Source organism: Balaenoptera physalus (genome assembly GCF_965194825.1).
Source record: "Balaenoptera physalus genome assembly, chromosome: 3".
Lineage (NCBI taxonomy): Eukaryota > Metazoa > Chordata > Mammalia > Artiodactyla > Balaenopteridae > Balaenoptera > Balaenoptera physalus.
In genome coordinates, this window is record NC_138890.1 from 230,570 (window position 1) to 248,798 (window position 18,229).

The following is an 18,229-nucleotide window of genomic DNA, read 5'->3' on the forward strand; positions in this document are numbered from 1 at the left end:
TAATTCTAATTATTATTCATCAACAAGCTGCCACATGCCGAGGCTATGACACTGGTGCTCTGGGCAGAGAATGAGGGGCAGAGAATGAGGGACAGAGAACGCTTGGAACACTGGACAAACAGGGGCGTGCAGCCCACTTTACAGATGACGGGCCCCTCCAGGTCCCTCGGGGTGCAGGGCAGAGCCCCCTTACTGATGAAGCTGCTGCTTTGCCCAAGGCTTTCTCAGACTCCTTCCATCCCCACAGATGACATCTTGTTTTCCTTCCCCAGACGGGTTTACCTGCCTGTCCTCAGCGGGGACCAGCACAGGGCCAGGGCCAGGTGTCGGGGGCAGCCAGGGGAGGAAATTAGCTCAGCTCAGCCCGAGGTGTTGGTGCAACTGTTGGCTGCCCGGGTCACCTGCCAGCAAGGCCACCACAGGCCTCGAGTGCCACGCCCACCCTCGTGGGGCGCTGTCACCTGCGGACGTGCAGGGATGGAGGCCAGGCCCCATCCCAACTCTCCGACCCAGAGCTGTGTGGGTGTCCGGGCCCGGGGCACAGCCAGGTCAGCGCTCTGGCAGGGTCGGGGTAAAGCCCAGGGTGGGGTCAAAGGTCGGCCTGAGACGCGGGCACAGCCAGGGAGGGTCAGGGCTCTGGTCTGGGGTTCGGCCCGGACGGGTGCCGAGTCCACGCTGCAGAGATGTGCCAAGTGGGGAGGGGGCTGCGAGCGGCGGGACCCTCCCGGCTCCAGCGTCCGGGGGTAGGGGGGCCCCGGCCCAGTCACAGGTGGGGAAACTGAGGCTCGGGACGGCTCCGCCCTGGCCCCGCCCTGCAACGGGACGTCACAAAAAGGCCCCAAAAGCGCGGCGGGCCGAGCCAGGCGGCGCAGCTCAGCCCTGCCCGCGGCCCCGCGCACAGGGGACCCGGGCACTCGTCCGAGCTAGGGCGGCAGCGGCGGCCTCCCCGGGTGTCGGAAGCGGCAAAACGCCTGCGCGCGCGGCCCCCGGGTCCCGGCGGCGCGCTCGGCGGCCGTGGTAGGGGTCGCTTCCCGGCGTGCCCCGCGGGCGGGCGCGCAGGCGCGGTCAGGGCGGGCGCAGCGCAGGCGCAGGCGCGGGCGGCGGGGGCGGGGCGCGGAGGCTGAGGTGAGCGCCGGGCGGCGGTGCAGAGCTACTGGAGCGCCCGGCGGCTCCGGGTGGCGGTGGCGGCGCAGACGAAGAAGGCGGCCCCGGCCCCGGCCCGTCCCGCGCCCCCACGGCCCCGCGGCCCCAAGCGCCCCCGGCCCCGGGCCCGTCCGCCGCCGCCATGGCCCGGCCGCTGGTGCCCAGCTCGCAGAAGGCGCTACTTCTGGAGCTCAAGGGGCTGCAGGAGGAGCCGGTGGAGGGCTTCCGGGTGACCCTGGTGGACGAGGGCGACCTGTACAACTGGGAGGTGGCCATCTTCGGGCCCCCCAACACCTACTACGAGGGCGGCTACTTCAAGGTGAGCGGCGGGGTCAGGGGGCGGCGACCCCCTCTTCCGGCTCCTCGGGGCCCCTCCCCCGCCTCTGCCCCCTGCCCCTGCTCGCTCCCTTGGCGGGACCCGTTCTCACTGTCTCTCCTCCTCACGGGGTTCCTTCTCTCTCCCTCTCCTCCTCGCGGGGCCCCCATCTTCTGTCCCTCCTCCTCTCGGGGCCCCCTCTCTCTACCCCGCCGCCTGACCGCCTCTGGCGAGCTACGGGCCCTCGGTCAACCCCTCTGGCCCTAGGAGTCCCCGAGAAGCGCCTGTTCCCTCTAAGGCCGCTTCATGTCCCCAGAGGGGAGGCCCGGGACCCTCCCTGTTTCTCTGGGTGCGGGGCCCTTGCTTCCCCCAGCCCCTGGTGCCCGTCCCCCTCCTCCCGGCCCTGCCCGCTGCCCGGAGCGGACAAAGAGGCCTCCCCAGAACCAGCCAGCACTGTTGGGAGGGAGGGAGGCCCGCCGCCTGGGGGCTGGCTCGGCCACTGGCTCGGGTTCCAACAAAGGCCCGGATGGGGTTGGCAGCCGGGACCTGCTTGGAAAGCGGCCACCCTGGCCGATAGCAGGGGGCCCGGCCCGCTGGGCTTCATCCTGAGCTTTACGTAACCTGTTCTCTCCGGCCGTCGCTCCCACCCTCCGCCCTGTCCCCGGGAGCCACGCCATAGAGCCCACCCAGGTCCGGCCTCAGAAGCTTAGGCTCTTCTGCGCCCCGGCTGGCCTTTCTCAGGTTCCTCTGAGCAGGCGGCTTCTTGGGCCCCATGTCGCCCGCCCTGGGTCGCTTGTGGGCGCTCTGTGAGCGGGGAGGTCAGGGCTGTCCCCAGGACCGGCTGTGTTTCTGACAAGTGTGACGAGGGCTCAGGCCAGAACCTGGACAGGATATGAGTCCACATGTGGCCTTGGAAGGACCCTTCCCAGATCAAAGGACTTTGCTCCTCGAGCCAGACGGACAAGGCAGGGGGTCTCCTTGTGAGACAAGCGGAGCCTGGGCCCTCAGCTGGAACACCCCCATTGCCGCCTGCCAAGAGCCCAGCAGCCAGGCTGGGAGGCCCGGGCGGGGGCGGGGTGGAGCTGGCACTGCCCGGACAGATGTCTGTGTTTGCACTTTTGGCTAACATTTTAGCCACGCCTGGTCAGTGGCCTGGACGGGGCAGGCTGGCCTGCTGGGGTGATTCTTGAGTTGAGATTCCCTCGTTACTGGGGTGGGATGGGGGGATGAGCATGGACAGTCCGGGGCTGAGTTCTGATGTGGAATCCGTCTTCCACGGGTTGGGGGCTGGTGACCAAATGGTTTAACCAGCCCTCCTCCCCCAGCCTCTTTTGTCTGCATCTGGGAGCAGCTGGCTGTGAGGATAAGGGCCCCACTCAGAGCTGGAGTAGCATGAGTCCCACCCTGAGGCCACACCAGGGCTCTGAGCAAGGGTGCTGGACTGGAAAGAAAGGAAAGGACCTGGGTTTCTGGCTATTGCCCACTGTTTGCAAGGGATTGTGGGTAGGACCTTCCAGGCTGGCTTTGGGGGGATGATCCTGTTATTCTAGAAACCTGGGCTAGGGAGGGGCGCTGCAAATCTGATCGCGTTCGCCGCGAGGGTCTGTCCTCGAGGAAGGCAGCGTGGGACCCACAGTGGTTCTGCCACCCTCAGATCCTCCTGTTCTGAGGTGGTTGGCTGGGGAGTGGGGGAAAGATGTGGAAATACAGGAGCTGGAAGTGCCCGGGGGGCACCATCGCTTTCCAGCACCTTCCTCTCAGCCCGCCCGGCCTCACCCACTCCTCCTAACAAGCCAGAGGGGCTCCGGGCAGCGTGTGCTGAGGGGTGCCCCAGAGACCTGGGTTGGGGAGCCCCTCCACAGCTGCATTCTGTGTGCCCTCAGGCAAGGTACTCTTCTTCTCTGAGCCTCAGTTGGCACAGCGGTAAAGGCATCTCTGGGACTTGATGGGTGTTTGGTGAGGGGAGGCCTGTCCCCCTACTCTGCTAAGGAGGCCTCAGCTGGTCTCTGCCTTCACTTAGAAACGCAGCCCTGGGCTTAGTGGGACCAGGGGGCAGGGTCTGAGGCCCGAGTTCCAGACTGACTTCAGGCCTCAGCACGTTCACTCCAGAACAGAGGGCCCTCCCCCGAGTGCCCCCAGCACCCCCTGCCCAAGAGGACGATTCTTTAAAGATGGGGGGGCCTGCAGCAGAGGTGTCCCACGTTGACCCCGAGAGCCTGAAGCACCATCAGGATCCCAGGACTGGGCTTAAACAGGCGAGGCCGGGGCATAGCTCTCCCTCGCAGCCCTCCCCCGTCTGCCCGTGACCTTCCCGTTTGCCTTCCTGACCCCCCAGGGCTGATACCTGCGGGCAAAGAGCCTGTCCGCCTGGTGCTGACTCATCTCCGCCCCCGGCGCCTGCCCAGTGAACACCCGTCTATTTTAATCCTCCCCACAGGCTGGAGACTGAGGCTGGGAGCCCAGCGGGGTGCTTGGGCACCCGGCTCCTGGGGCTGGGCCCACCACGCTCCCTGGGGCCAGGGCTCTGGTCCCCCCAGAGGCCTGGGCTGGGACAGGCCTGGAGCTGCTCCCCGGCGAGTGCCCACCCCCCCACCCCCCGCCACCGACAGCAGGGCAGGGATCGGGGTCGTCAGCTCAGCTCAGTGACCCCGAAAAGCCCTCGGCCTGTGAAGGGCGCCGGAGGCAGGCGAGTCCCAGGCTGACCGCTGTGTGTGGTCTTGGGCGGCCTGACCCGGCCCTGGCTGAGCCTCTGTTCTCCCCCACCAGGCGCGCCTCAAGTTCCCCATTGACTACCCCTACTCTCCACCGGCCTTTCGCTTCCTGACCAAGATGTGGCACCCCAACATCTACGAGGTGAGCCTGCTCCTCCGGGGGGCGGGCTGGGGCGGGGGGCGTGTGGACGGGAGCCTCGTGGGTGCTGACCCCCCCCCCCGTGCCGCGCAGACTGGGGACGTGTGCATCTCCATCCTCCATCCCCCCGTCGATGACCCCCAGAGCGGGGAGCTGCCCTCGGAGCGGTGGAACCCCACGCAGAACGTCAGGTGAGGCGGTCGGCGTCGGGCAGGCCAGCCCTGTGGATGTGGACACGGGAGGACGCAGCTCCCTGCTGGGTGGCAGCGTCTGTGGGAGCCACCTCCCGCCAGAGCCCCCATCCCTGCCGGCCTCTTCCCCATTTCCTGCCATCCCTGCCCCACCCACCTTCAGGAACGGTCTCTGGGACTCCTGTGGCCGTGTCTGCGTGCCCCTGGGGTCCCCCCTCCTTCCTCGAGCCCCAGGGAGCGCAGCCCTTCCATCCCCCGGTGCTGTGCTCACCCTGAGCGGTCCGGGCACTCTCCTCCTCTCCAGGCTGGAGTGAGAATGAGTGGCACAGGGGACCCACTCCAGGCAGGATGCCCCAGGGAGGGGACAGGCCTGCTCCAGCGGAGGGAAGATGGTCCTGGCCTTGGCTGTCCACCCACGTCCCGTCCCAGGAGCCCGGCACGCAGCAGAGGGCAGGTGGAGGGTCGCGGACCGGGTCGGGGCATGAGGCTCCCGGGTGGACCGCCCCCACGCCGACTCCTGCTGCCTCTCCTAGGACCATCCTCCTGAGCGTCATCTCCCTTCTCAACGAACCCAACACCTTCTCACCGGCCAACGTGGACGCTTCCGTGATGTACAGGAAGTGGAAAGAAAGCAAAGGCAAGGACCGCGAATACACGGACATTATCCGGTGAGTGGGCCTGGGGCCTGGGGAGGCAGGGCGGCCCCTCCTGAGCCCTCCTCCTCTTGCCGGAAAAGCTGGGGTCTTTCTCTCGTGAAGCCTGTGGTCCACATGTGTACTGTCGTGTATGGACGTGCCGTGTGTGTGTGCATGTCTCATGTGCGTGGCGTGTGGGTGCGTGCACCTCACACAGAGATAAACACCCTGGTGCCCGCCAGGATCTAGCAGGCTCTTGCCACATCCTTCTGCTTTGACGCTGAAAGGGCAGAGATCCTGCCGGTACCCCCCATCCCCCGTGTACGGGGACCCTGCGTGCTGGGCCGTGCGCGCGTGTGCGTGGCCACGTGCTTTTCCCCACGCGGTCTCCTCCGGGACCATGCTGTGTGGGGTGTTCCATCTTTTCACCTAATGGGAGTGAATTTCGCAATTTTGAAACTTGGAGTTATTCTCTAAAGGCAGCAAAGCCGTGTGGTATGAGCACGTTTAGGAAATAACTTTTTTTACGAAAAGTCAGTTTCTCTTGGTTATAAAAGCAGCGCATCACTTAGGAGTTTGCCAGGGTGAACTTCTCTCATTTCCGTTGTTTTCTGTTTTTCCCCGTGAACAGGCAGGTGCCCGGCCTCGCAGGGGAGTCTGCGAAACATTCCCCAAGGGCCTGCGCTCTCTGCTCTGTTCTATTCGTTGTGTCCCATGAGCTGCTCTAGGAACCCCTGGGGTTTGTGACTTGTTTCATGACAAACTAAACACTTCACTAAGTCTCCTCCAAAGAGGTTTTTAGTCTGTCATTTGCCTCTTAGAAAAGGCAGTAGGTCAGACACGTGTCTCCATGACGACCCAGCCCCCCCCAGGCCCAGCGTTCACCCGGGGAAACAGGTCCTCGTCCTCACCCGCCTCCAGGCGCATGCTCACCCACCGTGTCCGCGCAGCTGTGGGGACCTGTGCCCGTGGGCCGGCCGCGTGACCCCATGGCGGGAGCTCCAGAAAGCCCACCAGCACTGTCGGGTGGTGGGACCCCAGGCACAGCAGGTGCGGTCAGAGCTCCCACCGGCTACCATCAGTTGGATAAAGCTCCGGACGGAAAGCACGTGCTGGAGACATGGTGCTGGTGACAGGAAGACGCTCAAGTACAGAGAGGAGAGGACCCGGGACCCCTGCCTGGTGGGGATGTGCCGAGCGTCCCGCCATGGGTGCCTCCCAGTGGCTGGCCCTTCCCCTGGGGCTGCTGAGCAACCCCGCCCGCCCCACCCGCCACCCTGCACCCTCCACCCTGCCCCTCACCCACTGACCCAGCCCAGCCCCGTGGCTGCTCCCACTTCGCCTGACCTCAGCAGCCAGGGCCAACCTGCGCTTCTCTTCCTGATGAGCTGACACCCTCCCTGTGTCTGCACAGCCCTCATCCTGGTTCAGAGCCCGCGTTCCACCCCCTCCCGCATGCGTGTGCTCGTGTCTGTGCGCGCGTGTGTGAGCAGAGGCCCGTGCACGCGCGGGGGCCATGAGCGGTTGGGCCCGTCTGCTCTGCCCCGCCCCCCCGCCCCGGCCATCCTGTCTCTGGCCCCCGTGGCCCAGCCGTCGCCCTGGTTGTCCTACTCTGTTTCACGGGAGCGAGCGCGGGGGCCCCAGGGCTGCCGGCCACAATGAGGCAGACCCCGCTTCTCCCCGCAGGAAGCAGGTCCTGGGGACCAAGGTGGACGCGGAGCGGGACGGCGTGAAGGTGCCCACCACGCTGGCTGAGTACTGCGTGAAGACCAAGGCCCCAGCGCCCGACGAGGGCTCAGACCTCTTCTACGACGACTACTACGAGGACGCCGAGGTCGAGGCCGAGGCCGACAGCTGCTTCGGGGACGACGAGGATGACTCGGGCACCGAGGAGTGCTGACACCGCGTCTCCGCAAATAAACTTACAGATTTTACCTCAGCCGCCCACTATCTGCCGCCGCCACTACCTCCGGACACTGCGTCCGCCCTGTCCCCTCCGCCTCCGGGGAGGCCGCTGCGCTCGCGGCCCCGCGTGGGCCGGACGCCGCTTGGGGACCCTGGCCCGCCCGCCCCACCCACCAGCTGGAGCCAGAGACTCGGGGTCCCGGCTTGAGAGCGGACAGATTGACTCGGGGTCACCTCTTCTCTCTGCTTGCGGTTGTTTGGAATCTAAATAAAGCGACTTTATGAGAAGCCCGAGGACCAACCTCTCCTTGGCCGTGAGGCCAACGGGGCCCAGGCGGGGACGCAGGCCCTGGTGCCATGCATGTGACCCGAGACAGGCAGGCGGCAGCCGCCCCTCCGAGCCTGGAAGCTCCCCAGGGGTCTCCTGTCAGGTTTGCTGATTTGGGGGGAGGGGCCGCAGAGACCGGGGTCTGGCCAGGCGGGGGCCTGGGGTGCGTTCTTGGGGCTGAGGGGTGGCCCCGGGGGTCCGAAGCCCCAGCTCCTGGGCAAAAATAAAGTTTTATTGGAACAAAGCCACACCCATTTCTTCCCCTACATTTGGCTGCTTCTGAGCAGCAGCTTTAGAACTGAGTGATTGCAACCTAGCGTCTGGGCCAAAAGCCAGAAATACCGTCTGGGCGTTTACGGGAAAGTTTACCCCACCTGCCACCACCCTTGGGCCTGTTGGTCCAGCCCCTCTGCTCCCCTGGGACCCCTTCTCCCCGTCCCCAGGCTGCTGTAACAAACAGATCCAGCCTCGGTGTTCACCCTTCATCGTGCTCGACTTGTGTGGGTCGGGGTCACATCGGTGTGGGGAGGGAAGGGTGCATGTCCCTGCCCCACCGCCTAGATGACTGGAGCCTCAGGGCTGGGAGGATGAGGGCCCAGGAGCCAGGCCAGTGCCCACCAGCCTCAGGGTCACGCGGTGCCACTTGCCGTGCACAGGACAGATGGGAACAGGCGTGAGCCCCCAGACCCAAGGGGAGGGGTTGAGGACCCACCCTCTAGGGAGCGTCTGAGGCTGGAAGCCGGGGTGTAAACGCCCAGCTCTTGTCCCCAGATCCAAAGGGGCTTGTGCACACAGTTGCCACGCACCGGGGCCTCGGGATCCTGTACTCCCACCCGGGGGCCTCAGCAATGGGTTTGCCCAACGTTGGGTTTGGGTTCAACGTGGATTTCAGGTAAACAAATTGTTTTTACTCTAAGATCATCCCATGTAACGTTGGGGACGTAATCATACCAAAAAGTTACTTGTTGTGTATCTGAAATTCGTCTCTTCTTAGTTGCCAAATATGACGCCCTCCCCTGCCCCCCAATACCAATGAAACCTACTTCCTGGGGTTATTAGAAAGATTAAACAAGGTAAGACACGTGAACACCCTATAAATACTCATTTTTCTTAAACTGAACCCTGGCCTCACAAGCCCTCCTGGGTGAAGACAGCTCTAGCCTCACGTGCCAGACGCAGTCAGAGGAGAGGTGGAGTTTGCATCTGGCCTCAGAGCCCCAGCATCGGGGCGCTCTCATCCACCTCTGTGACCCAGTTTTCAGCCAAGTCTTCTTTATTTATCACAACCCTTTCAGTATCAGAGGGAAAAACGCTTGACTCATCACACTGACGCAAGCGCAGGAGAATTTCACTGTCTTCCGTGACTGACAGGGCGGGGGTTTCAGGCACAGCTGGAGCCAGGTGCTGGCTGTGCCCTGACTCTGTCTCCCCCTACCTGTGGTCAGCAGAATAACAGCTCTTGAAAACATCCATGCCCTAATCCCAGCATCTCTGTCACTAGATGCTGGAAAAGGCAGGAAATAATTCTCCCCTGGAGCCCCAGAGGAACCAGTCCAGCCCACACCTGGATTTTTGCCCCATGAAGCCCATTTCTTGCTTGCAGCCTCCAGAATTGTGAGAGACTAAGTTTGTGTGGTTTCAGGCACTGAGCGTGTGATCAGCTTCCTCTGTGTGGGCCTCATTCTCATGTGGACGCCTCTCACCTTGGGCCCACCCACACCCAGGGTGACATCTTTCCAAGTCCAGCAGAGAGTGAGGGCTGTCTGAAAAGTTCCAGAAGAAATGCGGGCCACAGTCTTCACTGAGCTGGTTTAGGGCTTAGGGTGGCCCTCTGCCCTGAACCAAACCCTGTGGCCAGGGGTGTGCTCTGATTGGCTGGTCGGGGTCACGTGGTGTCGGGGAGCAGCCAGGAGAGGGGTGGAGTGAAGGAGGGAGGACCTAGCTGAGCCCGGCTAGGACCCTCGGATTTGCAGGAGCCCCCCAGGTACTCATAGCACACGAGTGTTCATACCATCTTTCTTCAAAATTGCCAAAATCTAGAAGACCCCAGATATCCATGGACAGATGATGGATAAACACAATGTGGTCCAGGGAACTCCCTGGCGGTCCAGTGGTTAGGACACTGAGCTTTCACTGCTGAGGGCCTGGGTTCAATCCCTGGTCAGGGAACTACGGTCCCGCAAGCCCCGTGGCATGGCCAAAAAAAACACAAAAAACAAAAAAAACTAAACAATGTGGTCTAGCCAGACAGTGGAATATTATTGAGCCTTAAAAAGGAAGGAGATTCTGACACCTGCTACCACAGGGATGAACCTTGAGGACATGATGTTCAGTGAGAGAAGCCAGACAGAGAAGGACAAGTGCTGTCTGATTCCACTCATGGAGGGTCCCTGGGGTAGTCAGATCCACAGAGACAGGAAGTAGATGGGGGGGCGGCCAGGGGCTGGGGGAGGGGCTGGGGAGTCAGGGTTTCATGGGGACAGTTTCAGTTTGGGAAGTTGAGAAAGTTCTAGAGATGATGGTGGGGATGGCTGCATGACAGTGTGAAGGTGCTTAGTGCTGCTGAGCTGTGCACTTAAAAATGGTTAAGATGGTGAATTATGGTGTGTGTATTTTGCCACAATAAGACAACAGGGCAAGGAGATAATCCCACTAAAACCACAAAACACCATGTGTGAGATGGGAGCTTGAACATGATGGGACAGTAGATGCTAATGAGGGTTTCTCGTCAGTTTTTCAGGTGTGATCATGGTGACGGGGTTCTGTCTTCAGAGAGTCTGTATCTTTCAGAAGCACTTCGGAGTGAGGTGGAACCAGCCAGAGCTGTGAATGTCACCTCCCCCACAGGAAGGGTGGGTGTGGGTGGCGCTGGGGGCCCGGGGCCAGCATCATGGAGGCCCCGCGATCCCCAATGCTGCTGCTGCTGGCGGTCCTGGGAGCCCTGTGGGCAGGTGAGCGCGGTGGGGAAACTGAGGCCCAGAGCTGTGGCACCCGGGGTCTGGGGGTGGGAGACAGGGCATGGGGCATCAGAACAGAGACTGGAAACGACTCCCCCGTCCTCAGAAGGGACCCCACTGAAGACATGTTGGCTGCCCCAAAAGCACAAGGCGGCTTTCCTTGCAACAGCCTTGAAAAGAGATTGTGGGGTAAGCAAAGAGCAAAAGGCCGAGGATGCCCGCCGTCCTGGGGGTTTCTTTTCTGACAGTATGTGAGAATCCATTCCCTTCTGCTGGAATATTTCTGGAAGGAGGCTCCAGAGCTGGGAGGCATGGAGGGAGGGAAGGAGTTTCACTTTCCCCCAGCAGTTTTGTGCGGGGCACGTGGATGACCTAGTGAGAAGATAATAAAAATTTTTTTAAATGGGAGGGATGTGGGACTTCCCTGGCGGTCCACTGGTTCGGACTTGGCGCTGTCACTGCCGGGGCCTGGGTTCAATGCCTGGTCGGGGAACTAAGATCCCACAAGCCTCAAGGCGTGGGGGGAAAAAAAAATGGGGGGGGCATAAATTAGGAGTTTGGGATTAACAGATACACAGTACTATATATAAAAGAGATGAACAACAAGGTCCCACTGTTTAGCACAGGGAACTATATCCAATATCTTATAACAACCTAAAATCGGAAACGAAACTGAAAAAGAATATATATCTATAACTGAATGACTTTGCTGTACACCTGAAACTAACACAACATTGTAAATCAACTATACTTCAATTTTTTAAAAAGTGAGACAAAAAAAAAAGCATTTAAAAAAAAAGTGTGAAGAGGGCTGCTAACGGCGCGGGGTCCCTTCCTGAGGTGATCATCTCACAGCTCAGTGCAATGGAGGCTTTGCAAGTTTAGCAGGTGGATTGAGGGTCTGTGAGTTTTATCTCCAATAGCTGTTAGGACTTCTTCTAAGTGAAGCCTGAGGGCGAGGCGAGGCCTTGGGGCAGAGGAGAGGCCCCATCAGGACAGATATTTTACATTCTTTTCCTTTTGACTTAATTCTGCTCTTACAGAGAAGTCGAGGGAATCATGCAGATAACTTCCATCTTCTCTTCCCTAAATTCCTCGTCCAGTTGCTTTATCATCCCCTCCGCTCACATCCCGCCCCTGGGTGTGTGTGTAAAATATAAATAGGTATGTTTATCATTCTTTCTCTGAGCCCTTTGAGAGTGGGCTGCAGACGTGCTGCCCCTCACCCCTAAGCGCTCCAGCAAGTGTTCTGAGAACAAAGACATCCCCTTATGTGACTGGTAGATTCTCAGCATCTATCCGCTCACCTACAGACCTTATTCCAGCTGTCGCCACAGGGTCCTCTGTGGGTCACTGCGTCGTCCTGCTGTCCTCGGTCCCTGCGCTCTGGAAGCGTCTCCATGTCCCCCAGGTCCTCTGGCCAGTGCGGGCCTGTCAGCTGCGTCCCCAGACTGGGCTCCGGTGGTGCAGTTTCCACAGGAACCACGGAGGGGGCTGTGTTCGCCCTGTCCTGGTGGATCCCCTCGGCCGCTTGGAGAAGCTGAGGTTCACCGGGCTTCTCCAAAGTGAAATCAAGCCTTTCCCCTTGTAGTTGTCTTGAGGGGAGACTTCGGGGCTCTGAGGCTAGAGCGTGCTCCTCACCTCACCCTCGAGCTGGATTCACAGGACGTGGGGCAGATGCAGGCTGTTTGCCCCCCAGCAGCACGCAGGAGGCAGGGTGTGCTACGTATGCTTATACACAACTCCAGCTTGCAGGGGCAGGAGACCACAGCCCAGAGAGTGAGGCAGCCTAGCCAGGACTGCCCAGCAGGGAGTGACGGAGCTGGAATTTGAGCCCCAGCTGCCTGCCTCCGCAAATCATGAATGCTTGGCCAGAACCGGCACCTGGCAGCGTGAGATGGAAGGACGGCGGTGGTGGGCATCCCACTCTTCTGGCCTGGCTGGATGACAATAGTTCTGTGATCAGTTGGTGACCCAGCAGGATAGGGACCCAACCATCCACCCGTATCCTTTCTCCCTCCCTTCTTTCCTTCCTTTGTTCGATCCATCCATCATCCATCATCCATCCATCTATCCATCATCCATCCATCATCCATCATCTTCAATCATCCATCCGTCATCCATCCATCCATCATCCATCCATCCATCATCCATCCATCACCCATCACCCATCATCCATCTATCCATCCACTCATGCTTCCTTATTTGCTGAGCATATATTGTATTAGACCTGTTGTAAACAAGACTGGCACAGAGCCTGTCCTTGCATCACTCATAGGCTAGTGAGAATAGACAGGCAATGAGCAAGTGTGTGGGATACAACACCAAGGTGGGGTGAGTGCTTGGAAGAGAACAGAGCTGAGTAAGGGGAGGAGGTCTCTGAGGAGAAGACTTTTGAGCCGATACCAGTGAGACAGCCAGACTTGGGAATGTCTGGGGGAAATGCACTCCAGGCTTCCAGAACAGTACATGCAAAGGCCCTGAGGTGGGAACGAGGGCAGTGCCCTGGAGGAACAGCAGGGAGACCCAAGTGCTGCAGTGGGGGAGGGCGAGTGTGAAGGAAGCAGGGCCAGCTGATGTGTGTCTCGTGGGTCATGAGGAGTTTAGATGTTTAAAGCATGATGGGGAATCCCAGGAAGATTTTGAGCTGATTCACATTAGAGCACTTTTTATCCTTTTAATTCATGATTGGTTTTAGAACAATTTTTATAGCAGCTTTATTGAGATGTCATTCACATACTGTAGAATTTGCCCATTTAAAGGATACAATTCAGAGAATTTCAGCGCATTCAGAGTTGTGCAACCAACCCCATAGTCTAATTCCAGAACATTCCATCCAGGGCTGCAGAGCTGGAGTTGCAGGGTCATGGCAGGGGTGGGGCACCCAGCCCTAACCTGGCTTTTTCTCTCCCCATCCCCAGGAGGCAACACGTTTGAGACCCACATCATTGGGGGTCGAGAGGCTGCCCCCAACTCACACCCATACATGGTCTCGCTGCAGAAATCCGGCTCCCACCTGTGTGGAGGGGTCCTCGTGCACCGGCAGTGGGTGTTGACAGCTGCCCACTGCCTGACCCATCCGTGAGTAACCCTGCCCTGCCCCACCCCCATCCCCCCAGGTGTCCCCAAATCTATCCTGTCGTCCCCACTCTCACCTGAGAGATTTAAGCCAATTGTAGCATTGTAGGGGGTCCCCTTCCCCTCTGCAGTGATTGCTGAGGCCTGTGTATGTGACATTGACCTTAGGCGTGTGTATGTGACATTAGGCTGTGAGGATTCCTGGGGATGGTTTATCTGCTACAACAAAGCACCTTCCAAGTGGACAGAGTCAGGCCCCTTGTGACACCCAGGAGTGTATCTCCCACCTGTGGCCATGTGGACAGAGCTGGTCTATGAGGGTGGCAGGGCCAACACAGAGAGGAACCTGGGTCCCTGATGCCATTGTGAAGCCACCAAATAAACCCATCCCAGAGCTGCCCTACCTCTGGTCTGGCCAGTAACAAAGACCACAGATCAAACTGGGTGAAATAACCAAAAGGGATCTGTTGGTTCATGTAACTGAAAACTCTAAGAGGAGGCAGCCTTCAGGCATGGCTTGATCCAGGTGCTCCCATGAGGCGCTCAAAAGCTTGCCTGTCTCTCAACTCTGCTGTCTTGCCTCTTGGCCACATTATCAGGCAGGCTCTCTCCCATTGTGGCAAGGATGGGCCCCCTTAAGTCCTGTAAAAAGAGCTTCTTCCTCTCTAGTTTGGGCAAGTTTATGAGGATAGGTACTGATGGGCCCAGATAGGTCACTGCCAGCCTCTGAACAAATCACTGATGTTGAGGCATAACATAAGCGCTGTCTGGAGCCCCAGGCTGATGGTGGGGGCAGGGAGGGTCAGCATTTTTAAGACACACACAGCACAATCCCCTGGCCGGGCCGAGTCTGGGGAGGGGTGGGAGCAGAGAAGGCTTCCTGGAGGAGGTGGGGAGAAGAACGGACTGAGCAGGAGCAGGGGAAGGACCGCAGAGAGAGGCCGGGTGAGGGGGTGAGAGAGGCCGGGTGAGGGGGTGCGGGACACCGAGTGCCCCTGAGGCTGCAGGGCTGCTGCCCACACCCTGATCCTGTGCCCCCAGGACACAGCTGCTGAGGCTGGTGCTGGGCCTCCACGTGCTCGGAGACCCTGGCCTTACCTGCCGCATCAGGGAGGTGGTCCTGCACCCCGAATACAAGCCAGCCCCCCATCTGAAGAATGACCTCGTGCTGGTTAAGGTGCTGCCAGTGGGAGAAATGGTAGTTCCAGGTCCCCTCCCTCAGTGTGGTGTTCCCCTCCCACAGGGTCCCCTCCCCCAGGGTCCCCTCCCCCAGGGTCCCCTCCCCACTGTCCCTCCCCCTGGATCCCCTACCTCATCGCCCCTCCCCCAGTGTTCCCCTCCCCCAAGGTCCCCTCCCCCAGGATCCCCTCCCCCACTCACCTGCCCCTTTCTGTCCCTGTAGCTGGATGGGAAGGTGAAGCCCAGCAAGACCATCCGGCCCCTGGCCTTGCCCCGAGGACGCCAGGCAGTGGCCGCAGGAGCGCGGTGCAGCGTGGCTGGCTGGGGTCTGACCCACCAGGGTGGGCAGCTGGCCAGGGCGCTGCAGGAGCTGGACATGCATGTGCTGGACGCCAAGATGTGCAACAACAGTCGGTTTTGGCACGGTGGCATCAGCCCCCACATGATCTGCCTGGCGGCCCACTCCAAGAACCAGGCCCCCTGCAAGGTGAGGGCGCTGGGGTGGGGGGGTGCCTCATCGGCCAGCAGCTGGGCACCCAGGCAAGCCCCAACTCTCCCTGGGCCCTGCTCCCTCCATTCCCTGGGGGTCCTGAAGGTTGGCACGAGCGTGAGCCCATTTTTCAAGTGCAGAAACTGAGGCACAGAGAGGTTGCCCATGGTCACATAGCCGGCGGGGTTTGTGACTCCAGCACCCAGGAAGATCAGGGCATAGGTAGAGCATGTGCAAAGGCCCTGCGGTGGGAAGAAGGCGCAAAGAGAGTTAAAAGGAAAGGAAGGGAGGAGGGAATGAAGGAGGTGGGGGGAGGGAGGGCACAGGGAGATGGGGGCAGGGGTCTCTGCCCTGGAATCAGCCTCCCACCCCCACCCGCCGCAGCGGGCAGCGAGGTGACCGGTGCTCTGTTGCCTTGGCAGGGGGACTCAGGAGGACCCGTAATGTGCAGCAGAGGCCAAGTGGCCGGAATCCTGTCCTTCAGCTCTAAGGTCTGCACCGACATCTTCAAACCCCCCGTGGCCACCGCCGTGGCCCCCTATACGTCCTGGATCAAGAAGATCATCGGCCACTAGCGGCCCACCTCCCTAACCCAACCCTCCAGAGATGGCCCGACTCCCCTCCTGTGCGCCAGCAGGATTGCAGGGAGGGGCGGCCGGTGGCCTGCATGTGTCAGGGAACCAATAAACTGTAATAAGGAAATGGCATGAGCTGGCCTGGATTCTGCCTCAAGCGGCGGGGGGCCGGGGGGGATGAGGGTTCCCCATTTGCAAAACAGAGGTTGCAAGTTTGAGGCTTCCCAGGCAGCTCAGCAGCTGGCGAGGGCCCCAAGGGCGCTGGCAGGGGGCAGCACTGGCCACTGGGTTCCGAAGCCAGATTCCCTCTGGCAGGGGGGTGGGCTGGGCACTGGGGAGCCAGAGGGAGACACTGAGGAAGAAGCCAGGGATCTTCTTCCCCCTCTCTTTTATTTTGGTGCCGCCTTTATTGAGATATAATTCACATGCCATACAATTCACCCTTTTGAAAAGTGTGTAATGCAGTGGTTTTTGGTACATTACCAGGGTTGTGCAACCAGCCCCTCTGTCCAGTTCCAGAACATTCCATCACCCCGAAAGCAACCCCATCCCCTCCCCCAGCCCCTGACAACCACCAACCCACTCTCTGTGGATTTGCCTGTTCTGGACGTTTCCCATCAATGGAATCACACCCTGTGTGTCCGCGTCTGGCTTCTCTCACGGAGCATCGTGTTCTCAGGGTCCATCCACGTGGTAGCGAGTGTCAGGGCTACTGAGTGACGTTCCCGGGTGTGGAGGGACATGTGTGTGTATCTGCTCACCTGTCCGTGGACACCTGGGCTGTTTCCACCCCAGCTGCTGTGGCCGTGGGTGCACAGGCGCGTGTGTGGACATGTGTTTTCGGTTCTCCCAGGCGTGCACCGATGAGGGAGAGCTTGCTGGGCCATGTGGTGACTCTCTGTTGAACAGTTTGTGGAACTGCTGTTTTCCAGCAGAATCTTTTACTTTTACTATGAAAACCTCAAACACACAGCCACATTGAAATAACTGCACACTAAACACCTAGGTGCCCACCATGCAGGTTCTGCCAGGAGCAGGTGATGTGCCTGCTTCTTGGTCCACTGTCCGTCCATCCGTCCATCTGGCTTTGTTGCATCTCACAGCAGACAGACACTGCCCTGTGGCGACACGGCCGGGATTGCAGGGCTTATTTAGCGCCCTGTCTCTCCCTCCTACGCGGCGAAATGCACAAATCTCACTCAAGGATTTGCTGCTCTGACAGCAAGGTCAGATGTGAGCGACCCAAGCCCTGCAGCATTCACATCCCTGACCCCAGAAGATCGCTCAGCCCCTCCCAGGCTTGTCTTGAATGGAGCTTTTGCATAGTTACTACAGCACATGGGCGAGAAGTTAAAGGGACAAAAAGCCGCCAAGGGAAAAAAGTGCCCCACGTCATCCGTCGATAACCTTTTTCCCAGGAAGTAACTGCCTCTGGTGCCTTCTGTCCTCATCTGAGGGTTTTCCAAGCAGGAAAGGCCACTGCTCAGGCAGCCAGCCTGGCACTGCCTCAGCCCAGGCCAGGGAGCAGCTCCCGGCCCCCACCTGCCGCCCGGATCTGCTTGTCTGGGCTATGGGCCCAGAAGTGGAGTTTGCCCATCAGAAGGCAAGGGCTTTTCCCCTTTGGTGATGGCAGCAGAATTTCTTGTCTACTGAGCACAGACTGAGTTCCAGGCCTCCTGCAAAGTGTTAAGTTGCTTTAGGAAACCCTTGCCATCTTTATTTCAGAGCCAGAGAGAAGGAAGGATGAAAAGGAGGAGGAGGAAGACGGAGACCACCTCTCTCTCTTCTTTTCCAAACTGCTAACGCTTCTTTATCTTTTTTTTTCAATAGACTTTATTTTTCAGAACAGTTTTATATTTACAGAAAAGCGATGACGATAGCACAGAGTCCCCGGGTGTCCCTTCCCCTTTGGTAGACATGGTTATTATCATGATACGTGTCACAATGAACCAATCTTGATACATTATTCTCAACCGAAGCCCATAATTTATTCACATCTCCTCGGGTTCTCCTGAAGTCCTCTAGGCTCCAGGACCCCTCAGGGTACCCTGAGATGTTCAGGCCTCTCTGGGACCCCTCTGGGCTGTGACGGTTTCTCAGATGTGCCTCGTTTGATGCCCTGGGCAGTTGGGGGTGGGGACACAGGTCAGGGGTTTTGGAGAGCAGCCCTCTCTGGGGATCTTTTTTTCTCTTATGTTTTTCTTATGATTGGATAACCCATCCCAAGATTGATGGGTCTGGGAGGGGCAAGTGCCTCGTTAACATTTAACTGTTTATGGAGGTGTCACCTGTGTACAGAATGCACCCAGGTCACAACAGCCCAATGACTTTCCTTCCAGAAACCAAACTGCGATATCCACATTTGGCCCTCATCCAGTCCCAGCAAAGAGCTCCTAAAACCCTCGTAATGAGCCCTTTTCAACCACACCTGAGTTTATGTCAATGAGCCCCTTTCAACCACACCTTTCAACCTGAGGGACGGGGCTAGAAGCCACTTGCAGCCCCACCTGCCAGCCTGGGGTAGGGAGGCGGGGAAAGGAGGGGGCGGGAGACCCAGCCCCAGGAAAACTCTGGAACAAAGA

General features: G+C 59.7%; 2 protein-coding genes across 5 annotated transcripts; both read left to right on the plus strand.

Annotated features, from left to right (window-relative positions):
- Positions 1-873: 873 nt before the first annotated feature.
- On the plus strand, positions 874-7,069 carry CDC34 (cell division cycle 34, ubiquitin conjugating enzyme). 3 transcript variants are annotated; one of them, XM_082456112.1, is made up of 5 exons: positions 874-1,462; positions 4,226-4,312; positions 4,403-4,500; positions 5,034-5,168; positions 5,767-6,050. In XM_082456112.1, the coding sequence occupies exons 1-5, from the start codon at positions 1,286-1,288 to the stop codon at positions 5,861-5,863; spliced, it is 594 nt and encodes a 197-aa protein (XP_082312238.1). In that variant the 5' UTR covers positions 874-1,285; the 3' UTR covers positions 5,864-6,050. The 3 variants fall into 3 exon arrangements, with proteins under 3 accessions (XP_082312238.1, XP_082312236.1, XP_082312237.1); XM_082456111.1 differs by lacking the exon at positions 5,767-6,050 and adding an exon at positions 6,822-7,069 and having other exon boundaries at positions 1,078-1,462; XM_082456110.1 differs by lacking the exon at positions 5,767-6,050 and adding an exon at positions 6,822-7,069 and having other exon boundaries at positions 1,069-1,462; positions 4,226-4,500.
- A 406-nt stretch (positions 7,070-7,475) lies between these two features.
- On the plus strand, positions 7,476-15,779 carry GZMM (granzyme M). Of its 2 annotated transcripts, XM_082456108.1 has the most exons (7): positions 7,476-8,260; positions 10,101-10,319; positions 10,432-10,514; positions 13,247-13,406; positions 14,445-14,580; positions 14,806-15,069; positions 15,495-15,779. In XM_082456108.1, the coding sequence occupies exons 2-7, from the start codon at positions 10,198-10,200 to the stop codon at positions 15,645-15,647; spliced, it is 918 nt and encodes a 305-aa protein (XP_082312234.1). In that variant the 5' UTR covers positions 7,476-8,260; positions 10,101-10,197; the 3' UTR covers positions 15,648-15,779. The 2 variants fall into 2 exon arrangements, with proteins under 2 accessions (XP_082312234.1, XP_082312235.1); XM_082456109.1 differs by lacking the exons at positions 7,476-8,260; positions 10,432-10,514 and having other exon boundaries at positions 9,850-10,319.
- Positions 15,780-18,229: the final 2,450 nt, after the last annotated feature.